Source organism: Chiroxiphia lanceolata, chromosome 27 (assembly GCF_009829145.1).
Source record: "Chiroxiphia lanceolata isolate bChiLan1 chromosome 27, bChiLan1.pri, whole genome shotgun sequence".
NCBI classification, from domain to species: domain Eukaryota; kingdom Metazoa; phylum Chordata; class Aves; order Passeriformes; family Pipridae; genus Chiroxiphia; species Chiroxiphia lanceolata.
Window position 1 is genome coordinate 3,598,188 of NC_045663.1, and position 23,073 is coordinate 3,621,260.

The window sequence follows — 23,073 nt, forward strand, 5'->3', positions numbered from 1 at the left end:
CACTGAGAAGGATCTGGCACTGTCTTCTTCACCCCCTCCCTTCAGGTGTACATTGATAAGACCCCTCCCCAAGTCTTCTCTCCTCTAGGCTGAGCAGTCCCAGCTCTCCCAGCCTTTCCTCATGGGAGATGCCCCAGTCCCTCCATCATCTCTGCAGTCCTTCAGTGGACTCTCTCCAACGTGCCCATGTCTCTCTCATACTGGGCAGCCCAGACCTTGACACAGGATGCCAGCTGTGGCCTCACCAGTGCTGAGTGAAGAGGGGGAGTCACCTCTCTCAACTTGCTGGCACAGACACAGCAGAGTTTCTGGGCCCTGATTCTGGTCCCACCCAGGATGTCCCAGGAGTTCTGTGGTCCCAGGGGTGATGTACTGAATGCAGGCACTAAGAAAAGGCTGCTCTGTTTTTTGGGTTTGATGTTGAGTTTTGTCTGCACCATGTAAAGCAGTCAAATGTATTCCTCTTCACCCAGCACAGCCTGAGCCTGACCATGGCCTGGACAAAACCAGGCCAGAGATGTCTGCAGTGTCCCCCCATGCTCAGAACACTCACTGCCCAGTGACTCCAGAGCTGTTGTCTCTGGAGTGAGGGCAGAGATGTGCACAGGCTTGAAGTAATTTTTTTTCTCTACGTGTAGTTTCTGTTCCTGTTGTAAAGGTGTGCTAAGGCATGAGAAGCTCATGTGAAACAGCAGGTTGTCCCCTCTGGTTCCAAACCTGACAGTGAAACGGGTTCTCTGTGGGCAGCAGAACTGTCTGTTGTCCCCAGCAGAAATTCAGCACATCACTGCTGCACAGAACTGACGTCCTCTGGCCAGCACCACTGCCCTGGGCTCTGAGGAGATGTTTTCCACATGAAACTGTGCCCTCTCTTGGCCGTGTAGCTCTGCATGTGCAGACACAGCCCACCTCCTCCAGCTCCCTCCAGCTCCTGCCTCCAGAGGCAGCTGTACAGCACTGGGCTCTGCACTGCACCAGCACTGCCCAGGGACAGGCACCACTCCCCTGGGGCTCTGCAGGGCTGCCCCAGCACCAGGGGACAGGTAGGCAGGGAGTGTATCTGCCTGCCCAGTGCACAGACCAGATTCCTGACCCATAAATTCCTGAGCAAAGTCTCCCTTTCACCTCTGCTGGCAGCCTGGCACATGCAGGGCTCAAGGAGAAACTTGTTTGTGAGCTCCCATGGACACCAACCACCTCATTACAGACAGTGCAAAACCTTTCACCACGTGAAAAAGAATTAGAAATACTTACAGCCTGCCTCTTGATGCTGCTGTTTGAATAACTGAGTGCAGGAACATTTCAGCGATGGCAGCTTTATAAAAGTCAGACTTGGTTGGGTTTTTTCTGTAGCTCAACCTGCACACAAAACAAAGTAAGAAGAAATTGAAGACTTTCTCAGCAGCTTTCCTAGATTCTGAGTTAAATGCAAAATTTCCTCAGCAAACAGCTTAAAATTTACCCCAACAATTGCATATTTTTTTCTGTTGTTCTGATGTAGCAATATTCAAGATGTGCCTATGGGTTTCTGAGAACTGAAAAATCTCCACAGTCTTGAGCATTTGATGTTGCAACATGAAAGCTGTATCAATCCCACAAGTGCAGTTCATGCCTGGACACTTTATCACAAGACAAAGTCTGAGATTACCTTCACCCTAAATTCCAAACACAGCACTGTACCAACTACTAGGAAATAAATTAACTCTGTCCCAGCTGCCACTCATCCTCTCAGGGGTGGAGCATGCTCTATATTTTCTACCCCCTAATTTGTCCCACAGTAATTCCTAGTACTGCTTTTCTGTCAGCCTGTGCTTTTCTGTGATCTTTCCAGTATCTTTTTGAGTCATTGGAGTGTACAGTTAAGAGTTTTTCTTTCTACATTTACTGCTTTTCACTTATTCACAGAGCAGACCATCCTTCCAGTCTCTTGTGAGCAGATGAACAGCTCAGCCCTCTGCACAGTTTCTTTTTGGGCCTCACAACTGAAATCTCTGTTGGTGGACTGTCACCACCAGCAGTGATGACAAAGGGATCTCCTCTTTCATCCCACGATATATCCACTGCTTTGAAAACCTTTCATACATGATCCTTGATAAAAGATTTTTAAAAACTCTGGCTGATCTGACACTGAGGTTATATCCTTACTGACGTGGGTTTTTCTCCAACTAGATGCATTTGAAGATTGCCTTTTACTTCTCCTTTTCTCCCTAGTTCTCCATTTTAATAAGCTGGTCTTTTCTCCAGGAGAGGGGCACGGACAAAGATGTGTGTTTTTCCAGAGTCTGTAGTCAAAGCATACATACAAGATACAGTTTCAAGATGTTTCTCTGCTGTGTGGAATATTTTACTCTCAGATTCTAAGCGTGGAACTTTGTGGGGCCAAAATGATGCAATCTGTGAGAAGCAGATGGAAACCTGCCCTGATGCTCCTGCACTCAGCCCTCCAGCCCTGGGAGTGTGCCATGGTTGGCTCCCATCTCCCCTCAACCAGGATTTTAATACCTTCTATCTTTAAAACATGCTCACAAGAAGGTGCTGCACACTGGATGGTGTCAGCTTTTCTGCTGGCTGCTTTAGCAAGGACAAGGCATAAAGAGGACAGGTGTTCTTCAATGTCCAAGACAAACTGGAACAGATACATCTCAGCTGATTCAGAGATTTCCTGCTTTCTAGCTCTTTATAGGTCCTTATGCTTTATTGCCCTCCTCCCCCCATATTGGAAATCTCCCTGGTTTAGATAGGAAGATATCCACAGAAAAATCTGCAAAAAGCAGGACAAAATGTAGTGCCAGTACTCTTCCTTCCTCATTTTTCACTTTCACTGTCTTCTGACTGACGCCCCTAAAATAGCCAAAATTCCACTGTTTATGTGAAACCTCACTGCCAGGAACTAGGCATTAGTTTTGCAACACTGAAATTTCTTGCAAAATACCCTATGCCCCCTTGTTGAACCTCCAAAAATGCTCTCAGATATCTCAGTGTTCCTGGCTGAGTGGAGCCTGGAGGAGCAGCCATGGATAGAACAACCTGCACCAAGAGGGCAAAGCCACCTTCTTCCTCACAAGAAGAAAAATCCAAGCCATTGACAAGAGTATTCTGATGACTGACTGCAACAGTCTGAGAACTTCCAGCTGATGCAACAGATAAACAAATCCAGAGATGCAGAGGGAAAGTGCTGTGGAGGGGGACTCTCTATTGCAAAATATGCAGATAGAGAAAGGGAGCAAGTTAGCAAGAGGGTGGGGACATCACAGGAGTAAGATCTGCCAGTGAGTTCCCTCTGTGCAATAAGTTTTGCTCTGAGAAGGCTGCTGAGCACATGGTGGAACATGGAATCTAATTACTAATCTGGTACTTTCCCATATCAATATAGAAATTTCATTTTGTTCTCACAAAAGTACATTTTCCAGTGCATGTGGATGGGGAGATATCTGGAGAAAAGAGCAGGTGAGTCCTTTTATATCTGTAGGTTCTACCCCCACCTTCCCTGTACAGGAGTTTGTGCTGTTGCTGTGGTATGGTCCAGCTCCGAGAAAGGCAAGGATTGGAGGAGAGGGAGCCCATTTTTCCATACTCCTGGATCCACATGGGTCTCCTCAGGTCGTCACAGCAAGTGGGAACTCTGTTTGGTGTGTAGCAAGCCTGTGGTGGGTGATTTCAGAGCCATCAACGTGACTTTTCACTTCACTAAAGAATTTGGAGCTTTGCACATTGAAGTGAGGCAGCACTTCACCTTACCAAGGTGTGTTGGGTTGTTTCATGAAGAGTGAGTGGTTTGGGAGTAAGAAAAAGAGTGTCTGAGGTTTAAAACTTTCTTTGGTGGTTCTGCTCTTGGGTGGTAATCTGTTCTGCTGTAGGAAGCTGCACTGCATCTCTGCTGACTAGAGGCAAGCCAATGCTACTCCAATCCACAAGAAAGGTGTGAGGGAAGACAGAAGGGACTAACTACAGACCTGTGAATCTAACCTCAGCTTCTAGAAAAATTATGGAGAAGGTCATACTGAGTACTACTGAAAAGCATTTAAAGAATAATGCAATCATTAACCAGCCAACGTGTGTTCACAAAGGAAAAGTCCTCTTTAACCAGTTTGATCTCCTTCTAGGATGAGGTCACACACCCAGTTGATAAAGTGAAGGTGGTGCAAGTCTAGACTGGGAGAGGAGTGGCTGGAGAGCAGCCCTGCAGAAAGGGACCTGGGGGTGCTGATCAGCAGCAGGCTTAAGAGGAGTGAGCAGGGTGCCCAGGCAGCTGAGAGGGCAAATCTCATGCTGGGGACATCACAGCATGACCAGCTGATCCAGGGAGGGGATTATCCTGCACTGGTCAGCACTGGTGTGGCCTCACCTGGAGCACTGTGTGCAGGGCTGAGCCCCAACACTGAAGTAGGATGTGAAGGTCCTCAAATGTGGCCAGAGGAGGGGAATGGAGGGTGAATCTCCTGGTGAAGGGCTGGAAGACACATCCTGTGAGGATCCTGAGAGAGAAAAGGAGGCTGAGGGGTGGTGTCGTTGCTCTGCAGCTTCCTGAGGAGGGCATGTGGAGAGGGAGGTGCTGGGCTCTTCTTCCTGGGATTCAGGGGCAGCACAACTGGGAATGGTTCAAAGCTGTGTCAGGGGAGGGTCAGACAGGACATTAGGAAGCATTTGAATGCCCAAGCAACAGGACAAAAGGTAACGGCCGGAAACTAAAACACAAGAAGTTCCACCTCAATGTGAGGGTGAAAAACTTCTTTACACTGAGGGTGCCAGAGCACTGGAACAGGCTGCCCAGGGAGGTCATGGGGTCTCCCTCTCTGGAGATATTCCAAACCCACCTGGGCACATTATTGTGTCATCTGCTCTGGGTGACCCTGCCTTGGTGGAGGAGTTGGACTGGATGATCTCCAGAGGTCACTTCCAATCCCAGCTTCTCTGTGATTCTGTAATTTCTTTATGGACAGGGTGGTCAAACCCTAGAAAAGGCTTCCTTAAGAGGCAGTCGATGCCCCAGGCCTGTCAGTGTTTGAGAGGCATTTGGACAGTGGCCTTTGCAACAGGCTTTAACTTTTGGTCAGCCCAGAGAGGGTCAGGAAGTTGGAAGAGGTGATCATTGTAGGTCCCTTCCAACTGGAATGTTCTAGTCTATAATTTTGTATCCCTCCAGCTGCTGACTGTGCAGACAGTTACTTATTTCATTATAAGGGCAGTAAGCTCTGGGACAGACTTCTAGACAAAAGTAGATAAGGTGGATCACAAAAGGGATTATCCAGTAAGTATCTGAACAAAAAGAGTGAGATCTGAGAGGTGTCCTCTTCCTTGCAGGGTCAGTGATGTCAGTAACTGGCAAGACAAGACGATACAAGATGTGTGAAAGTCCTGGGTCTTTGGAACCTGACAGCTAATAATGGTTTTTGTCCAGCTCTTTATCTGGGTGGCTACTGAATAAATAATACAAGTCCATTCTGGGACACAGGGGATTGAATCTGTAGTTTCTTAAACTACTGTTGAGTTCAGGAGGCATGAACTCAATTAACAGAAAGAATATGTACTTTGCAGTTCATGTTTTTTATGTACTTTGCAGTTCATGTTTTTTATGGGTAGCTGTGAAAAACAGGACTGGCAGTGAAAAGAAGGAACACAGGCAAAGTTTTCACGCAGCCTGGTGTGTATTGTCTCCATCAGCAGATAGAAGGGGGTGGTGTAGTAAGGAAGGGAGTGTGTGATCAAGCTGGGATGAGTGGATCAAAATCTGCAGAATGCTGTTTGTTGATCCAAAAGCTGGGGTGACCACAGAAGCACTGAAAGGTTCCCATTGCAAATGCCAAGGATCTTTACCAGTGGCAAAGCTCAGCCTTGGGAGGGCTTAGAGTGACTTGGCTGGGCCACTGCTGCTCTGAACCTCACGGAGGCATCAGCATCTGTGCAAACAAACCTTCTCTCAGAATGGAGGTTTTCCTCCACCTTCTGTGGAAATGACTTTGCAATCTGTACTATGAACCAGCTCCTCTTTAAGGCAGTGTCTTCAGGTCATGATAGGCATTTATCTGGGTCTGGATGAAAGACATTATATGTGTATTTTATAGAGAATATAGTCTCAGTTGTGAGGGTTTCTTTGATTTAAATTTAGGATTACGAATGGAGTAGCTCTGATTTGATTTACAACACCAAAGACAGGCCTTCCAGCACTTGCTGATGTGCTAAGGCGATTTTGTTCTTCTTTGGTTTCATGTAGGCTTGTATTATCTTTGCAAACTTCTGGGAAGAAGAATCGTTTTCAGACCTTGTGTCTGTCAAGGCACAGTGACAGAAGGAAAATGGAACCTGCATAGTCAGTCAACAATCTTCCTTATGATAAGAACTGTTGGGTTGGTGCCTTCCAGCACTCCAGAGGGGACTGGTTTGCCTCTGTAGCCCCCTTGTTCTTTTGTTCTGAAGAATATAGGAATAATAGTAAAAAATGAATGGATAAAGTACAGTAGACTGCTCCAGGCCTTGCAGCCAGTTGGTAATGGAGCAGAATTGGTTCTTCATTTACCTCTTTGGAGTAGGTTTGATTTCAATCTTAGGATCAGTGAGGACAAGACAAGGGTTAACCCCATCAGTGGAGTTTGACAAGAGATACTACTTGAAAGTCCTGTTATGTTTATAAGGAAAATCAGTAAATAAAGTAAAATCAGTAAATAAATCAGGCTCCACAGAAGGCAAAGGGATTCTGTTCCTTTCTACAGAAACAGCCAGTGCCACTCGCTGCCATGGGAAAAGCTGTTGTGGTAGGGGCCTGTCCACCTAGGAGGTATGTCAGAAATGTTTGCTGCTTGGTTTTGTTTGGAAGAGTTTGTGTACAGGAACAGGGTTTATCGCCAGGTGATAAAAATACATTCCTGTCCAAACTGATAAAAAGCCTGGGTGGCTGTGGAGCCCTTTCTGGCTGCCCAGGCCACCACAAGCCACTTCTCAGTGCAGGTTGGGGGTTATAGTAGCCAGAGCTTTTCTAGAGGCACCAAAGCAGTAGTGACAAGACCCTGGCAGCCCTTTAGATGCTTTCCATGAGGTCTGCTCCTTGCAGATGGGCAGAGGAGAGCACATTCATCATCATCATCATCATGGCCGGGCTTCGCGAACGAAGATTTGGGGAGGGCTCTACCCATGTTTGTCACAAGCAAGTTTGTTTTAGGTGTTGGCTAAAAAGGCCAATAAGAGATAGGCATGTCTAGTTGCAAAAGACACAGCAGAAGGACTCCTTAGGTGGTAAATTCTCCCAGCCACGATTCTTTCTGCGTTGTCTTTTCTCCTCAAGAGTGATCCTGCGTGCTTTCTCAAAAGCATCAGCAGCATTAAAGACAGTGTGTCTCCAGACCTCCCAGTTGGAGACCAGTTATGTTGATCAATACGGCCAAGGCTGAGAATCAACTCTAAATAAACGTGCTCAGGGCCCCAGGGAAATGACCTAAAGATGATGGGAAGGCGTGCGGCAACTTATGCTTTCCTGCCTGTCCTTCTCGCTGCCCGGCAGAGCTGTACCTGGGGGACTGAGCAGCCGTGCTGGCCATGAGCGAGCAGAGCCACGTCAACAGCCTGTTCCTCAACGAGGATGCAGCCAAGCGGCTCCACGCCGAGAGCCGGGTGCGGCGGCTCCGCCAGGCCGTGCAGAAGCGAGCGGCGCGGGCCAAGAAGCGCATGCACAGCATCACTGCCCAGAGCGCCAAGAGCTTCTTCAGGAGAAACGCCTTCGTCCTCTTCACCATCGCCGCGGTCTTGCTAGGTACGGAGCTGCCGGCAGCACCAGGCGCCGTTCGTAAACGTGGGGAAATGTCTGTTTATTCTACAAAGGTTTTGTTTTATTGTAGCGATTTGGGTGGGGAGGGGAAGTTGTGAGCTGGCAGCTCAAAGTGCTGCCCACATCAGCACAAAGCGAGTGCCTTCGTGTGCAACAACAGACCCCGCAGAGGGTGTGTGTGCAGGAGGGAGTCCTTGTTGATCCTTTCTGGCTGCAGTGCAGGAACAGTCAACAACAGAAAGGGTTTGATGATCCAGCTCAACCAAACCTTATAAAAATCATCCAGGTTTCTTCAAAGGCATCTTGTGAGTGCAGCTGCAGGCACAAGGGGTCTTCAGATTCATCCCACAGCTTTAGCCTGACAGGACCAGAACTGATGCAAGAGGCTGTGATACAATGCACACCAAATCTGCTCAGCAGATAGCAGGTTGTCCCTAGCTTTTGATCCAGGATATATGTCTCCAACTCACTGGCTGAACTCAGCTTTAAGAGGTGAATGGACAAAGACTCTGAAATGTGTAGTCACAGTTTAGGCTTGGAGATCATAACTCTTGTCAGAGCATTTTCTGTTCATGAGTTTCCCGGGAACAGACCCCAGAAGAGGAACAGAGAAGGAATAAGGAGACCTGTGGTTTAGCACAAGGCTCCTGTGCACATAAATATGTCAGAGGGAGAGAGAGCATACAGTAAAAACTGGATCATAGCCTTTTAGAAAATGAGCATTTGTTCCTTTGGGGAGAGGGGGAGCTGAAAAGAGATGAGAAAGAGAAAAGCCACGCTGTAGGACTGAGGGACAGACCACTGGATCACATTGTCCCATTTCCATTCTCATCCCTTGCTGATCCACAGGGATTATCCTGGCGTTCTCCCTCCGGCCCTACCAGCTGACCTATCGCCAGATCAAGTATTTCTCCTTCCCTGGCGAGCTGTTGATGCGTATGCTCCAGATGTTGGTTCTTCCTCTTATTGTCTCCAGCTTGATTACAGGTGAGAAGTGCCTTCTGCTCCTTTCAGCCCAGGTAATGGTCAGCAAAGACAGATGGCAGCTGTTGTTGTAGTGCCCCTTTGTGCCCCAGCTGGAGGTGCTTGGATTAGCTTGGCTAACCATAGTGAACATGACCCACCTTCATCCCCCTGCTGGCTCAGGAGTAGGGCAGAGGAGCAGAAGGCCTTGTGCTTTCTCAGAAGACTGGGGAGAACACAATGCAGTGGTTCCAATGCCCAGCACTTGAGCAGTAACAAGGATTTCATCCCACATAACCTCAAATGTCAAGTCTGTTGCCCAAGTCAGCTTCAGGTTTCCTCCAGCCTAGAGAAGGTTAATTTGTGTCAGTCCAAAAGGACTGAGGTTGATCACCAGCTGGAGGGCTTGTTTCACCCAGATCCTCACTGAAGACATGCCAGACAGCCAAGCTTTCAGACAGTAGGAGGGACTGAAAGGCATTCCACCTCCTGAAACATCCCACCATTAGGGACTGAAAGGCCCAATGTACTGGGAGGGGATTATTTCCCTCCTGAGAGCTTTTGAAGAAAATTGCTACACTCCCAAATGCAGCCCAAGACCCACCAGTGTTATGCTCCTTCACGACCACAAGCCACATCCTCCCATATCCACATCACCCTGGAACTCCAAAGTCTGCCCCTTGTGTGCTATGCTTCCTAGAGACCCTAGCTCCCTGCCCAACTCCTGCATGTGCCTTGCACCCTTTGAATCTTCCTCAGGCTTCCCCTTTCTCTCTAAGACAACAGACTTGCTCACCTTGTCTCTCTGTGTGACACCCCAGGAATGGCCTCCCTGGATAGCAGAGTCTCAGGGAAGATGGGGATGCGTGCCATTGTCTACTACATGGTGACCACAGTCATAGCAGTCTTCATTGGCATCCTCATGGTGATCATCATCCACCCAGGAAAAGGATCTAAGGACAAGCTCCACCGAGAGGGCAGAATTGAGCAGGTGCAGACCACAGATGCCTTCATGGACTTGGTGAGGTAGGTGAACAGGATGGTCTCGTGTTGAGACCGTATCAGTGAGATTACACTCCTCCATGCAATGTCCTTTTGAAGTGTCACAGCTTTAGGCATACAGTCTTAGGGAAAGAGGTTAATGGCTGAGTCTTGGCCAGCCTACTACTCATAGCTCAGTCTAGTTAACTGGCTTTACCACTCAGAGGTTGAGTGCTTGGCTTGGAGTCCAGCCCTTCTGCTAGAGTCTTAATGCAAGAGGCCAAGGTATGCTCAGCAAAACAAGCAGTGAAAACCATCAGTGGCTGCATGACTTTCAGGAATTCACCCAGCAAAGGCTAGTCCAAATACCCATCTTCAGTGACCAAAGGAAACCAAGGAAATGGTTCCCAAGACATTGTCCCTCCCTCCCTTGCTGTGACCTCACACAGTGAATTGCAAAGCTGTACCATCTCAAGTGGTATGGAGCCATGTTTCTGAGGTACAAGATAACAGAGAGCTCAAATGACAGTTGTAGAGGTGAGGCTGAGAGCAAGGCAGTTTATGAAACATTGTAATATGGTATTGTTTCAAGCTTCAGTTTGATGATGCTCTTACAATGTACCTATGTCCCAGTGTGTAGTCTCTTTCCACATATCTGAATAACCTTCTGGAGTCTGAAAAGATGCAGCAGGAGTCTGACATGATGCAAGAGATGCTGTGTTCAGATCAGCATATTCCTTTCTTCTGTCATCCAGACAGAAAGGGCTTGAGCAGACATTGGGACAGTTGTGACCTCAGACACTGCTCCAGGACAAAGAAGTTGGCCAGGAAGCCCATGTTTTCTTCCCAGTTCAACAATAATTCTTTCCTTGTTTTATCTACTGCAGGAATATGTTCCCACCCAACCTGGTAGAAGCCTGCTTCAAACAGGTATGAAATCTCCCCTGGCCTATCTTTGCGCCCTGTGCCCTAGCCATGGTCATACCCTCTTCTCTGAAGGATGGAATAGCAATTGCTTCCCTGGGTCTGATTGCTGCAGTCATTAGCCTGCAAGATTTTCAAGCTGTATGTAGCTGGGGGCTTCAACTTGCACCCCATCCCACAGAGGCAGGAAGGGTTTGCATGATCTCTGGTAGCAGGCTTGGACTGGCAGTGAAATGGAGCAGATTCCCCCAAGGATTTGTCTCTTCTGTAATGCCAGCACCCTCGGAAGCAGCACAAAGGGTGATCAGAGAAGCCAAACATCTCAGTCCTAGCAACATGAGATGCTCTAGTGGTGTTTTTTGAACTTTGGCTCCACGAAATTTCTAAACTTTCTGGTGAAAGTACTACACTGAGGAGCTTGGGAACAGGCGAGGCAAATTTCCCATGCAGATCAGCAGCAACTTGCAGTACTCTCCTTACTTTAGGAAGGGATGCAAGAGCCTAGCATGTGTCCTGAGCTTCTGAACTGGGGCCCCTGAGTGCATCTGACAATCTGTGTCTTTTCAGTACAAGACGCAGTACAGCACCAGGGTCTTCACCAGGACCATCCTCCACAGCAGCAACGCCACAGCAGGTGTCACCACCACCCAGATCCCTGAGCCTGAGAACTTCACCAGCATCCTGGAGAACGTCACTCAAGCCCTGGGGACCATCTCCGAGGTGCTGACCTTTGAAGAAGTCATTCCCATCCCGGGCTCAGCCAATGGGGTGAACGCACTGGGGCTGGTAGTGTTCTCCATGTGCTTCGGTTTGATGATCGGCAGCATGAAGCAGAAGGGACGGGCCCTGCGGGAGTTCTTTAACTGCCTCAACGAAGCCATCATGAGGCTGGTGGCCATTATCATCTGGTGAGGAGCACGGCCGGTTGGAGCAGGAGGTCTGCAGGTGCAGTTTCCACTGACACGATGAGAAGTGGGGTAGCTTTAAGGATGCCATGCACAGGGAAAGCAGATGGGCACAGATCTCCTTTGGCTCCATCAGGCTGGAGGGAAAAGTCTGGATGGGATATTTGTTCACATTTCATTTCCTGTTCTTTTTGTTTTTACCTTAGAAATATCAGATACAGCAGGACTTGCTTTTCTTGAGGCTGCTGGAAACATCCTTGGAAGACCAGAGAGCTGGAGTGGAAGATCTCTTAGCCTTACTAACAGGGGTAGGGTGTGAGGCTTTCCCACCAAAAGCTTCCCTTCCAGCTGTGTTCCAGGAGTCTGACTTAGCTATGAATCACAGAAACCTATTGCTACTTTTGTGCTTTTGGGGTGGCAGCTGTATGCAAAGCTCTGAGAGCTGAGCTGGGTTGAGAGGATCAGCTTAAAGCTACTGCCTTTCCGTTTGAGGTCTCCCAGATCCCAATTCCTCTAGAACTCAGCTTGTTCCTTTCTGTGTAAGGCTCCCTGTGACACATGGTCCAGACAAGCAGGGCATTGCTGAGACAAGTCTTCTCTCGAAGGCAGCATTTTACCAAATCCTGTTATTTTAAGCTCTTTATCCCTCTAGGGCTCAAGGTTGTGTTAGGTACTGCAAAACAGGAGGAACACGGGTCTGGCAGAATGCATGCATGTGTCTGATAGGGAAGGGATCTGTCAGCCCCACACCCTCTCCCAGTTTAGATCACTTTAGATTCCTTGGTCTTACAGTCTTGTATCTCAGAGCAAAATCCTGAGCACAGGGCAACAGACCTTACACAAAAAGTTACAAAGGGGAAGAACATCCCTGAGCTCATAGCAGAGAGTTGGGAAGCCCCAACCCCCCCGGGATCTTTTACTCCATGTCTGAGCCAGAACTTAAGGCTTTTCCTTAGTAAGAAGAGATAAGAGTTGCCTAAGGGCACAGAAGGGAGAGCATGAGCACAGCAGAACAAGCAGACCTGCACACAACTCCAGAGACCTTCAAGCTCCCCTGAGATGAAGGAAGGCAGGGTGTTGATGTATAGAACATTGCTTACACTTGGGACACTGCCTGTGCACACACAGCAGGTAGTGTCTGGAGAGACCTCCTGACTTATAAAATCCTGCTGGTATGGGAGGCAGGACTGTCAGCTACAGTCCAGCACTCCTTCCTAAAGCCACAGTCTGCAGATCATCTCCCAGGAGCCTGTTTTTTCTGGGGAGATCTGGTCACTGGCTGAAGCCAAGGATGGTGAGAGGAAATGAAATATTCATGAAATCCTTTCCTGAAACTTTTCCAAACCTCCCAGGCTAAGTTGGAGTTTGGCATGTGGACCTCCGAGCCTTGTGCATGAATTGCATGTGAGCTCTTGAGCTGCAGAGGCCCAGCCCTGAGAGGTGTGGCCATGGATCTGGGGTTTTCTCTGGTCCAGTTATTATACTAGTGCCCATAATTTTCTCCATGTCTGTCTTACGACTTCCTTTCTGTGGAGCCTCACTGCTGCTTGTGAGATGCACTGTTATGGAGGGGGGAAAAGCCCTGAAGAATGGAAAGGATAGCAGTGTACTTCAAAATGAGGGTTTTTTATGAGCCATGGTTGCTTTTACAGGTGTTGGTGTGCCAAGTGCTCCTTACACCAGATCTGGAATCCCTATATGTTCCTATTCCCTAAACATGAACATCTGAAGACAGCAAGACTGATAGCCCAGAGCCTACAGGACACTCTAGCTTTTACTCCCTGATTCCCTCTTTCTCCTGTACTTTCCTGTGCTTCTCAGTAAAAAAAATACTCTCAGCCCAAGATCTGTTAGGAAGGAAAGGGACTCTGAAGGCTTCTCTGCATAACCTCCCCTATCAATTCTGCAAGAAGTGTTGTAGAAACAAGTTAGGGAACCCAAAGGGAGGAGGAAAACTCCACCAGTGCCCAAGCTGTGCACACGACAGAGTGCTGGAGTCCCCAGCTGTGCAACAAGAGCTGTTTTTTGACCATGTGGTGAACAAGTCCCAGCTCTCTCCAGGATTCTAGGGTATCATCAAGTGATTAGGCTCAGTGAGCAAATCTAGTGTGCTGGCTTACTGGGGATTTGTCCAGGCAGCATGTGTTAAAGCTGGTGTGAAAGTGTGGGAGCCGCTTCTAATCATGGGGTTTGTGTTTCTGCCACAGGTATGCTCCAGTTGGGATCATGTTTTTAATTGCTGGCAAAATCCTGGAGATGGATGACCTAGCAGTGATGGGAGGCCAGCTGGGGATGTACACGCTCACTGTCATCGTGGGACTCCTCATCCATGCCATTTGCATTCTGCCCCTGCTCTACTTCATCGTCACCCACCGAAACCCCTGGGTCTTCATTGCAGGGCTCCTGCAGGCCCTCATCACAGCCCTGGGCACCTCCTCCAGGTATGACAGCTGTGTAGGAGTAGGGGTGGGGCTGGTGGGGATGCTATGAGTCAGCACTCCATTGCTCTCAGTGCAGTACTGTGGTCTCACAATTCCTAGCACTGGCACTGGAGCAGCCAAACTCATTTGGGAGTGGAAAGATTCCCACTCTCCTGCTCAGGAGACACAGACAGCTCTGACCATCAGTGAATGGCCCATGTTCCTCCTTACCAAACATAGGGGTAAGGGCTTTGCTTACAGCACTGAAATGCTGAGCTCAGGACAGATATCAAATCCTGCTGAATCGCAGCATTGCACAGACACACACCTCTCACACGCGTGTGCTCGCTCACATTTCACAGCTCTCTCTCCCAGGCACACAGACTGTGTGCAGCTGTCATTAAACTGCACAAAGGCATCAACACCAGTCTGTTCAATGGCTCTCACTGCCATGTCACATAGCCAAAGCAAAGGGACTGTAGGTAGCTGTTGTTTCACTAAGTGCCATGTTTCTTGTCATATTCATTTCCTGGTAAGCATGGAGCAGTCTCTTCCACATACATTCTCACACCAAAACACACAGCACTCTTCCTGCTCATGTTCTCTTTCGGGAACAATTCTCTGTTTTCTCTGCAACGTTTATTCTCACACATGGGTCATTCTTGTCTTACGGATTGAGAGGGGTGAGAAAGGGCTCAAGTTTTTTTTTAATAGCTGGAAAAGGAGTTTTGGTCTTGCAGCTCTGTCCTATGTACCCTGAATGCCCCAGCATCACCTTCTTTTGGCATTATACCAGCATCATCAGCTCAGGGTTACACAGAATATGTCCCAGCCCCCTGAGGAAAGCCATGTCTGAGTGTGCAACTGCAGTGTGCATCATATCTGAGGAAGCCTTGCTTAGACTGTTCTTTCTTCTAGCAGCTTCTGGCCTCTGGCTCACATGGCAGGGTGAAAAAGCAGGTGGGTAAGGTCATAAACCAGGCAGAGGCTTAGTCCTTCTTCCAAAGTCTGCGTACACAATTCATGTTGTTTTGTAAATTCCTTTCAGCTCAGCTACTCTGCCCATCACCTTCAGGTGCCTGGAACAAAATAATGGTGTGGACAGGCGCATCACGAGGTTTGTGCTGCCTGTGGGAGCCACAATTAACATGGATGGCACTGCTCTGTACGAGGCCCTCGCAGCAATCTTCATTGCACAGGTCAACAACTATGAGCTTGACTTCGGGCAAATCATCACAATAAGGTGACTTTTTGAAACTACAGGAAGGGCTTCGGTTTTGTTGGCTTATCTGAAGTGTGATAAGGTTCCTCTTTTGCTCAGAAGATGCAATAAGGAAAAAAAAAAGCATGGGAAAGAGGGGTTGTACTACAGCTCCAAGTGTCAAAGTACATATGATTTGGGCACCACATCTTTGAGGCTCCACTTGAGCCCTTCTTGCATGCCCAGGTGTTAGGAGAAGCTGTTGGGTGCAGCCTGTCATGAGAAGGTGCCTGGCAAGGGCAGTCTGACGTGGCGTTGATGTCCCCTGTGTCACCATCCTGCTCAGTGACCAGGGCAGAAGGACTGCCAAGGTGTTTTGTAGGTGATGAGTTTGAGCTACTTCCTGACATTTCTGCAAATGTGACCACCTCTTTTCTTCCCTTTGCTGATAGCTGTGCTTTCCTGTTCCCTCCAGCATCACTGCCACAGCAGCCAGCATTGGAGCTGCAGGTATTCCCCAGGCAGGACTGGTGACAATGGTTATAGTGCTGACATCAGTGGGGCTGCCTACTGAGGACATCACACTGATCATCGCTGTGGACTGGTTTCTGTAAGTTCTTTGCTCAGCAGCATGCCCTGCTGTGCACTCCTGCCAGTGCTTACAGAGCTCCTCTGTATTCCTAATGTCCCTGCTAAAAGCAGGCTCAGTAACTTGTACCATTAAGCTTAAAACACACCTATATCCATGAGAGCTTTGCACAGTATCTCCCTCTGCCTGTGTGTTATGACCCGCCCCAGAAGGTGAGGGTAACCCAGGTTCTTGTTACTAGATCCCTAGAGGTGGCATTAGGGTGAAATGACACCGAATGACTGGTGTTTATAAATATATGTATGTAGGGTTTATTTTAGAACAATTTGGTTGCAATGGAAAGCAAGTATGTAGCTGTTTTGGTTATTATGACTTATTGTAATATAAAAGCATAAAAAAAAACCACTTAGGAAAATGTATAAGGGAAAAGAAAGAAGGAGAAAGAAAGGATAAGAACAGAAAGGTATATAGTCACCACCCGTGGGTCCAGCAATGAGACTTGGGTTTTGCACTTTAGGTGTCTGTTGGTCAAAGAGGTTGTCACAGTCTTGATCCACCAGGGGTGGGGGAAGCCCAAGAAACACAAAGTTTAACACTCTCAGGTTCAGGTGGGAATGCCCAGGTACCTCTGGAGTGGGGAGTTTTGCACTGTCTGCTGTAACACTGTGGATCACTGAGCACTTCGAGGGGGTCTTTGATGGTTTATGACACCTTCTAACACATTGCAGCTGCCTTTCACATCGGTGTAGTTGAGCCAATTCTGCCCCATCAGAAGGGATGAAAACCTTCAGGCTTATGTGTGAATGTCCTGGTCCTTCCCCGGAGGGTTTTCACACCCGAGCCATTATGTCAGGGAGGACATTGCCCCGACAAAAAGCACTATCCCACCTCTCAGGATCTGCTTCTTATTAGCCCAGCTTGTCCCCTCCAAGGGTGGGTGTTCACCCCCTCTGCCCCTGGCTGGTTCCTTTGCACAACTTCAGCAAAGCACCCACTGCTTTCGAATTGTTTTCATCCCTTAGCTGTTACTATGAAACTGTATTTTGGTTTTCTCTCTGATTTTTCAGGGACCGCCTCAGAACAACCACCAATGTCCTGGGGGATTCTCTGGGGGCTGGAATTGTGGAGCATCTCTCCCGGCACGAGCTGGACGCACAGGACTGCGACCTTGGTAAATCTGGGATAGAGGAGAAAGAACAGCTCTCCCACCTGGTTTGCCCACAGAACGACACCCAGAGGCACCCCAGGAGTGAGACAGCACTGTGAAATCGGGCAGCAGAGCAGACTAATGCTGTAAAAAGCCAAAACTTGAAACAGAAGTCCATAGTGGAGGACAGAGAAAGACCCACTCTGCAAGGCACTCAGTTTTCTCCCCCCTCTGCCACATGCAGTCTTCCCTGATCCTGTTTCTCCCCTCTTTCTCTCTGGCATTAAAGAGGAGAAAAATTAAACTGCAAAGAAAGTTTCACTCCACAAAAGCCTGATTTAGTCATTCTTATGGGGTCCAAGAGTTAGACCTGAGTAAAGAAGGCTCAGTGAAGGAGCTGGAGTAGGAGCTCCTCTCTTTTTGAACTAAGTGGTCAGCTGGGTTGGGAACACCACCACCTGTGGACTGGCACCAAAATGCTGCCATGAGTCTGCCCTGCAGGATACAGCTGCAAAGTCTCCACTTGCTTAGTGCCTTCACCCAGGCAATCTTTTAGCATTGACCTCCTTGCTCACAGTCCTGGTATTTGCACAGATATGCAGATGATGCTTTTTGAGAGCTCCTCTGGCAACCCATCTGGCTGCAGATACTAGAGTCACCCAGGCCCTAAAGGAATGTGGGACCATACAGCAGGGACAGGGCTTACTGTGCTGGCTGGCAGCACCAATCAATAGGCTTCTCATCAATGGCAGAGCAAACAGTTAAAGAATTTATTATACCCATTATTCAGTCTCTGAAACAGCTCTCCCCTCTACCAAGCTCTGCCAAGACAGTTTACTTCATTTCTCTTTAGCAAACTCTTCTCCCCTTGTGAAACAAGAAGGGAAAATGCAAAGTTTAAGAACAGGTTGCCCACCTGAGCAGCTGAGTGGACAGTCCATGCCAGGAATGACTCCCTGCCACCCCAGATTTGCTCAGAAAACAGTTTCACTCCTCATCACAAGATTCCTAAGGAAATGGTTCCTGTGCTCATCTTTGGCTATTTTCAGAAGTGACTTCCCCTCAGTCACATTGCTCCAGGATGTGTTTTCAAATATTTCTAGCTCAGTTGGTTTGAGCATGGTGCTAATAACACCAAGGTCTGTGAGCTCAGTTCCCATTTGGGTCATTCACTTCAGAGTTGGACTCTACAATCCTTGTGGGTCCCTTCCAACTCAGAATAGTCTGAAATCTCTGTCTTTCTATAGCTCCTTGTCTTTTACAGGCAGAGCCAAATCATTTCTCAGCCTTTGCACAAGTGTGCCAGACCCCAAACTTATAAATTCAGGATATATCTTTCAGCTCCTACAAAATGGAGTTCAGCTTCTGTTTCACACACTTGAACATAAGCCCAAATGACATCCAAAACATCTCAGAAGCTAAAGCCAGAAGTAGGGACATGCTTCATCCATGCTCTCTCCCCCTTCCCTGGCATGGCCAGGAACACAGCTGGTATCTCTCACAGCAGTGAACAGGACCACTGGGACTTGCTCCATAATATCCAGGCCCATGAACATCCAGAAGATGGATGTCTAGACACGACCAGGAATATGTTAAGGACCCACAGTGTTGGAGCTGCTGCAGTGTAGCTGTCCTGCTTTTGGCACAGCTCAGCTCAGGCACAGCAGTGAGCAGCCTCCTGGCCCACAGCCAAACTGTCCAAACTGGGCAGCTTTCACTTGAGGCCTGCACATTATTCCCAACCCACTGGGTCACCTCCCCTGCCTTTCCACACTGATGCCTTTCATCCCTAGCCACAGCCATACCCTCAGAGGTGCACCTCATGGAAGCAAGACCTCAGAGGCATCAGCTGGAGTCAACTTTGCCAACTACAACCCCACACCTGCCCACACTGCCCTCCCCTGTGCTGACAGAGCTTCCTCAAACACATCTCTTGAGATGTTCAAAGCCAGATCCTGAGGCTCTTTTTGATTGTTCAGGCACAGCAGGGTTACATACAGGTGCTGCCACATTCCACATCCCATAGGTAGAGTATCCTATTTTTATGGGCTGGATGATTATTTCAAACCTGAAGGAAGTGCACAAATGCATCCCTTCCATGTAAGAGTGTGTGGTGGATTTTGGGGGGGTCTCAAACCACCACAGAGTGGTAGCAGAGCAGGGTAACCAGAAGGGTGTGGTAGCCCCATTCAGCAGTGGCTGGCTCCAGACCCTAAGGCAGCAGGTTGTTTCTGACTGTGGGAGGCAGGTTGCTTATTTTGACAAGAGATCTACTCTAGCAGGGGGCAAGTGAGCAGGAAAACAAACTACTATCCTCCTCTTTGCAGCATTTTTTTTAATCTTGTATGAATACTTTTATAATGTCTGCTTTTCTTCTTTCTAGACTAAACAGACCCCGTATACCCTTACAGGTAATAATCCTTCATGTTCTTCTTCTCTGCACTTTTTCCTCACTGTTCCACATCTTTCTTGAAGTGGAATGACTAAAATTTGACACAACAATCTAACTAAAGATTTGTTAGTGCTGAGCACCGAGGAAAAAGTATTTCCTGTACATTAAGATTTTGATCTTGGACTCATGTTCCCATCCTTTAACAGCATGCTATGCACTGGCTGATCAGGATAACTGTCCCTCATGCATACATACAGCAAACTCAAGTCTGTTCATCTTATCTTAACTCTTAGTGAGGTTACACTCTTGTTTTGATGAGATGGCTGTATCTAAAAACTGGATCTTAATCAAAGAGTTTTAGATACACTGCATTAGCTTGTATCTATAGTGGGCTAAGATAGCACTAGCTTATCATTAACACTGCTCAGCTGACATGAGTCTAAACCTTCAGAAAGAACAGACCTGCTTATAAAATCCAATAAAGGTCTTTATTTTTTAACAACAGCATGATAGCATTAACTTTACTCCAGTGATAACACACAATAATTCCTACATCATTTTAAGCAGAACTGCTGCCTACGTAGCAATTTCCCAGCCTGTGTTTGTGCAGTGGGTTGTTATTACTTTAGTAATTTCAATTTGTCCATAATTAACTGCATCTTTGTTTTCCTTCTTGGTTTTTTTCAGACTATTTGTCCAACTTTTCAAGAAAATTATGAATTCTAATCCTGAAGAGACTTCCTGTATATAAAGGGCAAACTGGAGGATGAATCAGAAGAAAAGCTTGTTGGATTGAACTGTAGCTCAAATGGGAATTAATTTTTGGAAGTCCCATGGCTTGGGTTATACAGACAGTCACACTAGATGATCATAAGGGCCCCTGCTGGCTTTACAATATATGCACGTGCTTTCTGGTTTAGAGATACTGCAAAGGGTCCCTCCAGCCTGATCATTTCTAAAAGCTACCTGGAAGGATCCTAATGATACTTTAATAAAACTCAGCAGGAGTCTAACCTGTTTTCAGTTGCTGTTAGCAGACATGTACACACATCAGACAAGGGGCTCTCCACACCACGTTGCACCCACACGTTTGCTGATGTTCCCACAAAGCTGTTGCACATCAAGCCTTGCTGTTTGTGATTTCTGCTTTCAACTCAAGATTAACGGAGCACAAACAAGTAGAAGCCTCATTTTCAAACACTGCAAACCAGTCTTCCATGGGGAATTTCAGAATTCAGTTGATAATTTTTTAGCTTTGGTGTTTGCTCATGTTGTTAACCAGTTTATGATTGGGATTGTCTGTTTACAGTACCTGAATAGCAAAGTACTGTCAGGAATTTGTGTATATGCACATTTTATATATATATATGTGATATATATATGAAGGGAGTGAATGTGTGCAAGCATACATATGCACAGAGTCAATTTTTTTGTTGCTAATCCAAGCAGGAAAGCCAGTACTAAACTCTCACTCTGTGTAAAGCTGCATACTTCACCTACCTTGATTTACCCAATTAATCTCATCCTTAAAACAAAAAACAGAGGCTGCTCTACTCCATTCCACAAATGAGTCATCCAAAGCCAGGTTTGCCAGGAAGGAGCTCACTGTGTGCTGATTTTGACTTGTACCTGCTGGTGACGTAACAAGAACTTCTCAATGTATAGAGAAAATTCTCCACTTTGGCTTTGGCTTCCCTGTCCACATCCCAAAGACCCCCATCCCCACTGCATCTGTCTTGGCAAGGGGCAGGCTTTCAAACCTCAGTGAAGGACACAAAAGTGTTTGTACTCATTCCAAATCCAGTGTTGACCTTGTATGAACTCAGCCTTCAAAACTGGATAACTGAAAGTATTAAATCATTTTATCCACTGTCTTTTTAAATTACCAGATATTTGAGAGCTTATGCAGTCTTTTCTTTACTGCAGTCCTGCTGCTTCTACCTGGAGAAATTTTCCAAGTTTCTCCTGTTTGCAAACAGATCTCTTCCTAATGATTAGAGATGGGCAAAATTTGGGATGAAACAGAGAGCCATCTCAATGCATACATATGCGAGGAGCTCTTGGATTAGGACACATCTCTTCAAAATTAATTTGAAGAGAGAAAATCCAGGAAGAATAGAGATTTTCAGTTAAGCCATGTGTCACATTACATCTGTGATACATGCACGTTATTCCAGGAGTCAGATCTGTCCATGACAACTGACCTGAAATTGTATGTCCTTCTGCTGTGCCCAAGGAAGAACTGGAAATGGGTCCTGTACAGTGTGTTCATGGCATTCAGGCAGTTTGACTCTGTTAATTCCTGAGGGCTTTTTCTTCATGCTGTGAGTTTCAGTGATAATACAGATAGTTTGCATACTTGAAAAATAAAGGGAATTTTTTTCCACAATGCTTTTCCGTGATTTTTTTTCTATTATTTTTCCTCAGGACCGTGACCTTACAAAGTCAGGAGTGTTACTTTTAGCATCATCTCCACGTGCTTATGTCATGGGTCAAACACTACTCTCAGATTTTTACAAGGCCTTTCCCTAAAGCTTTTCCTTTGATGCCATCTTTGGCATATATCCATAAACTGGCAAGGCTGCACGAGGCTTGCTTCATGTGCAGCACACAGCACATACCTCCAACTGGAAAATCTACACCAACAAAAAGGTTATGTGGAAAAGGTCTCTGAGGCATAAACAATAATGGGTTTACATTACTCACTAAAATGTTGCATTAATGGCATGGTATCTACACAAAGTGAAAGCTGCTAGCAAAGGCTGCTCACGACTTTGTCTGGTTGGATTTTGAACATCTCCAAGGATGTAGGTTCCACGCCCTCTCTGGGCAACCTGTGCCAGCATTCAATCACCCTCACAGTAAAAAAAGCTCATCTCTGTTAAAATAGAATTTATCTTTCGATTTGTGCCCATTGCCCATTGTCCTCTCACCAAATACCACCTTGAGACAAATCTCAAGGGTCCTTTGAATCTTTAAATTTAGAATCATAGAATCATAGAATCAGCTGGGTTGGAAGGGACCTCCGAGATCATCAAGTCCAATCCTTGATCCAACCCCGCTGTGGTTCCCAGCCCATGGCACTGATGCCACATCCAGTCTCATCTTAAAAACCTCCAGGGATGGAGAATCCCCCCCTTCCCTGGGCAGCCCATTCCAATGGCTGATCACCCTCTCTGGAAAGAAATTCTTCCTAATCTCCAACCTAAACCTCCCCTGGCACAGCTTCAGACCGAGCCCTCTTGTCTTGCTGATGGTTGCCTGGGAAAAGAGACCAACCCCCCCCGGCTCCCCCCTCCTGTCAGGGAGTTGCAGAGAGTGAGGAGGTCTCCCCTGAGCCTCCTCTTCTCCAGGCTGAACAGCCCCAGCTCCCTCAGCCTCTCCTCACAGCACTTGTGCTCCAGTCCCTTCCCCAGCCTCGTTGCTCTCCTCTGGACCTGCTCCAGCCCCTCAATGTCCTTCCTGTGCCCAGAACTGGACACAGCTCTCCAGGGGTGGCCTCACCAGCGCTGAGTCCAGGGCAAGAATCACTTGCCTGGACCTGTTGGCCACACTGTTCCTGAGCCAGGCCAGGATCCATTGGCCTTCTTGGCCACCTGGGCACACTCTGGCTCCTGTTCAGCTTCCTGTCAATCCAAACGCCCAGGTCTCTCTCTGCCTGGCTGCTCTCCAGCCACTCTATCCCTAGCCTGTAGCACTGCATGGGGTTGTTGTGGCCAAAGATTTCATTTAATCTTTCAACATGATGGAAAAACGGGCTACCAGGAACCTCATGAAGTTCAGCAAAGAGAAATG

General features: G+C 47.4%; 1 protein-coding gene across 9 annotated transcripts in view; it reads left to right on the forward strand.

Annotated features, from left to right (window-relative positions):
- The window catches only part of LOC116799075 (excitatory amino acid transporter 4-like), a 35,658-nt gene extending 13,991 nt beyond the window's left edge, over positions 1-21,667 (forward strand). For 5 of the 9 annotated variants that reach the window (XM_032711894.1, XM_032711891.1, XM_032711892.1 and 2 more), the window contains 9 exons: positions 7,493-7,741; positions 8,606-8,743; positions 9,541-9,745; positions 10,588-10,630; positions 11,192-11,532; positions 13,737-13,970; positions 14,998-15,192; positions 15,626-15,760; positions 16,807-17,005. In XM_032711894.1, the coding sequence (XP_032567785.1) occupies positions 7,528-7,741; positions 8,606-8,743; positions 9,541-9,745; positions 10,588-10,630; positions 11,192-11,532; positions 13,737-13,970; positions 14,998-15,192; positions 15,626-15,760; positions 16,807-17,005 (1,704 nt within the window). In that variant the 5' untranslated portion in view covers positions 7,493-7,527. Of the gene's footprint in view, positions 1-7,492; positions 7,742-8,605; positions 8,744-9,540; positions 9,746-10,587; positions 10,631-11,191; positions 11,570-11,735; positions 11,828-13,736; positions 13,971-14,997; positions 15,193-15,625; positions 15,761-16,806; positions 17,212-19,269; positions 19,298-19,965 lie in introns of those variants that run through there. The other 4 variants (XM_032711896.1, XM_032711890.1, XM_032711895.1 and 1 more) reach the window with 4 other exon arrangements.
- The last annotated feature ends 1,406 nt before the right edge of the window (positions 21,668-23,073 follow it).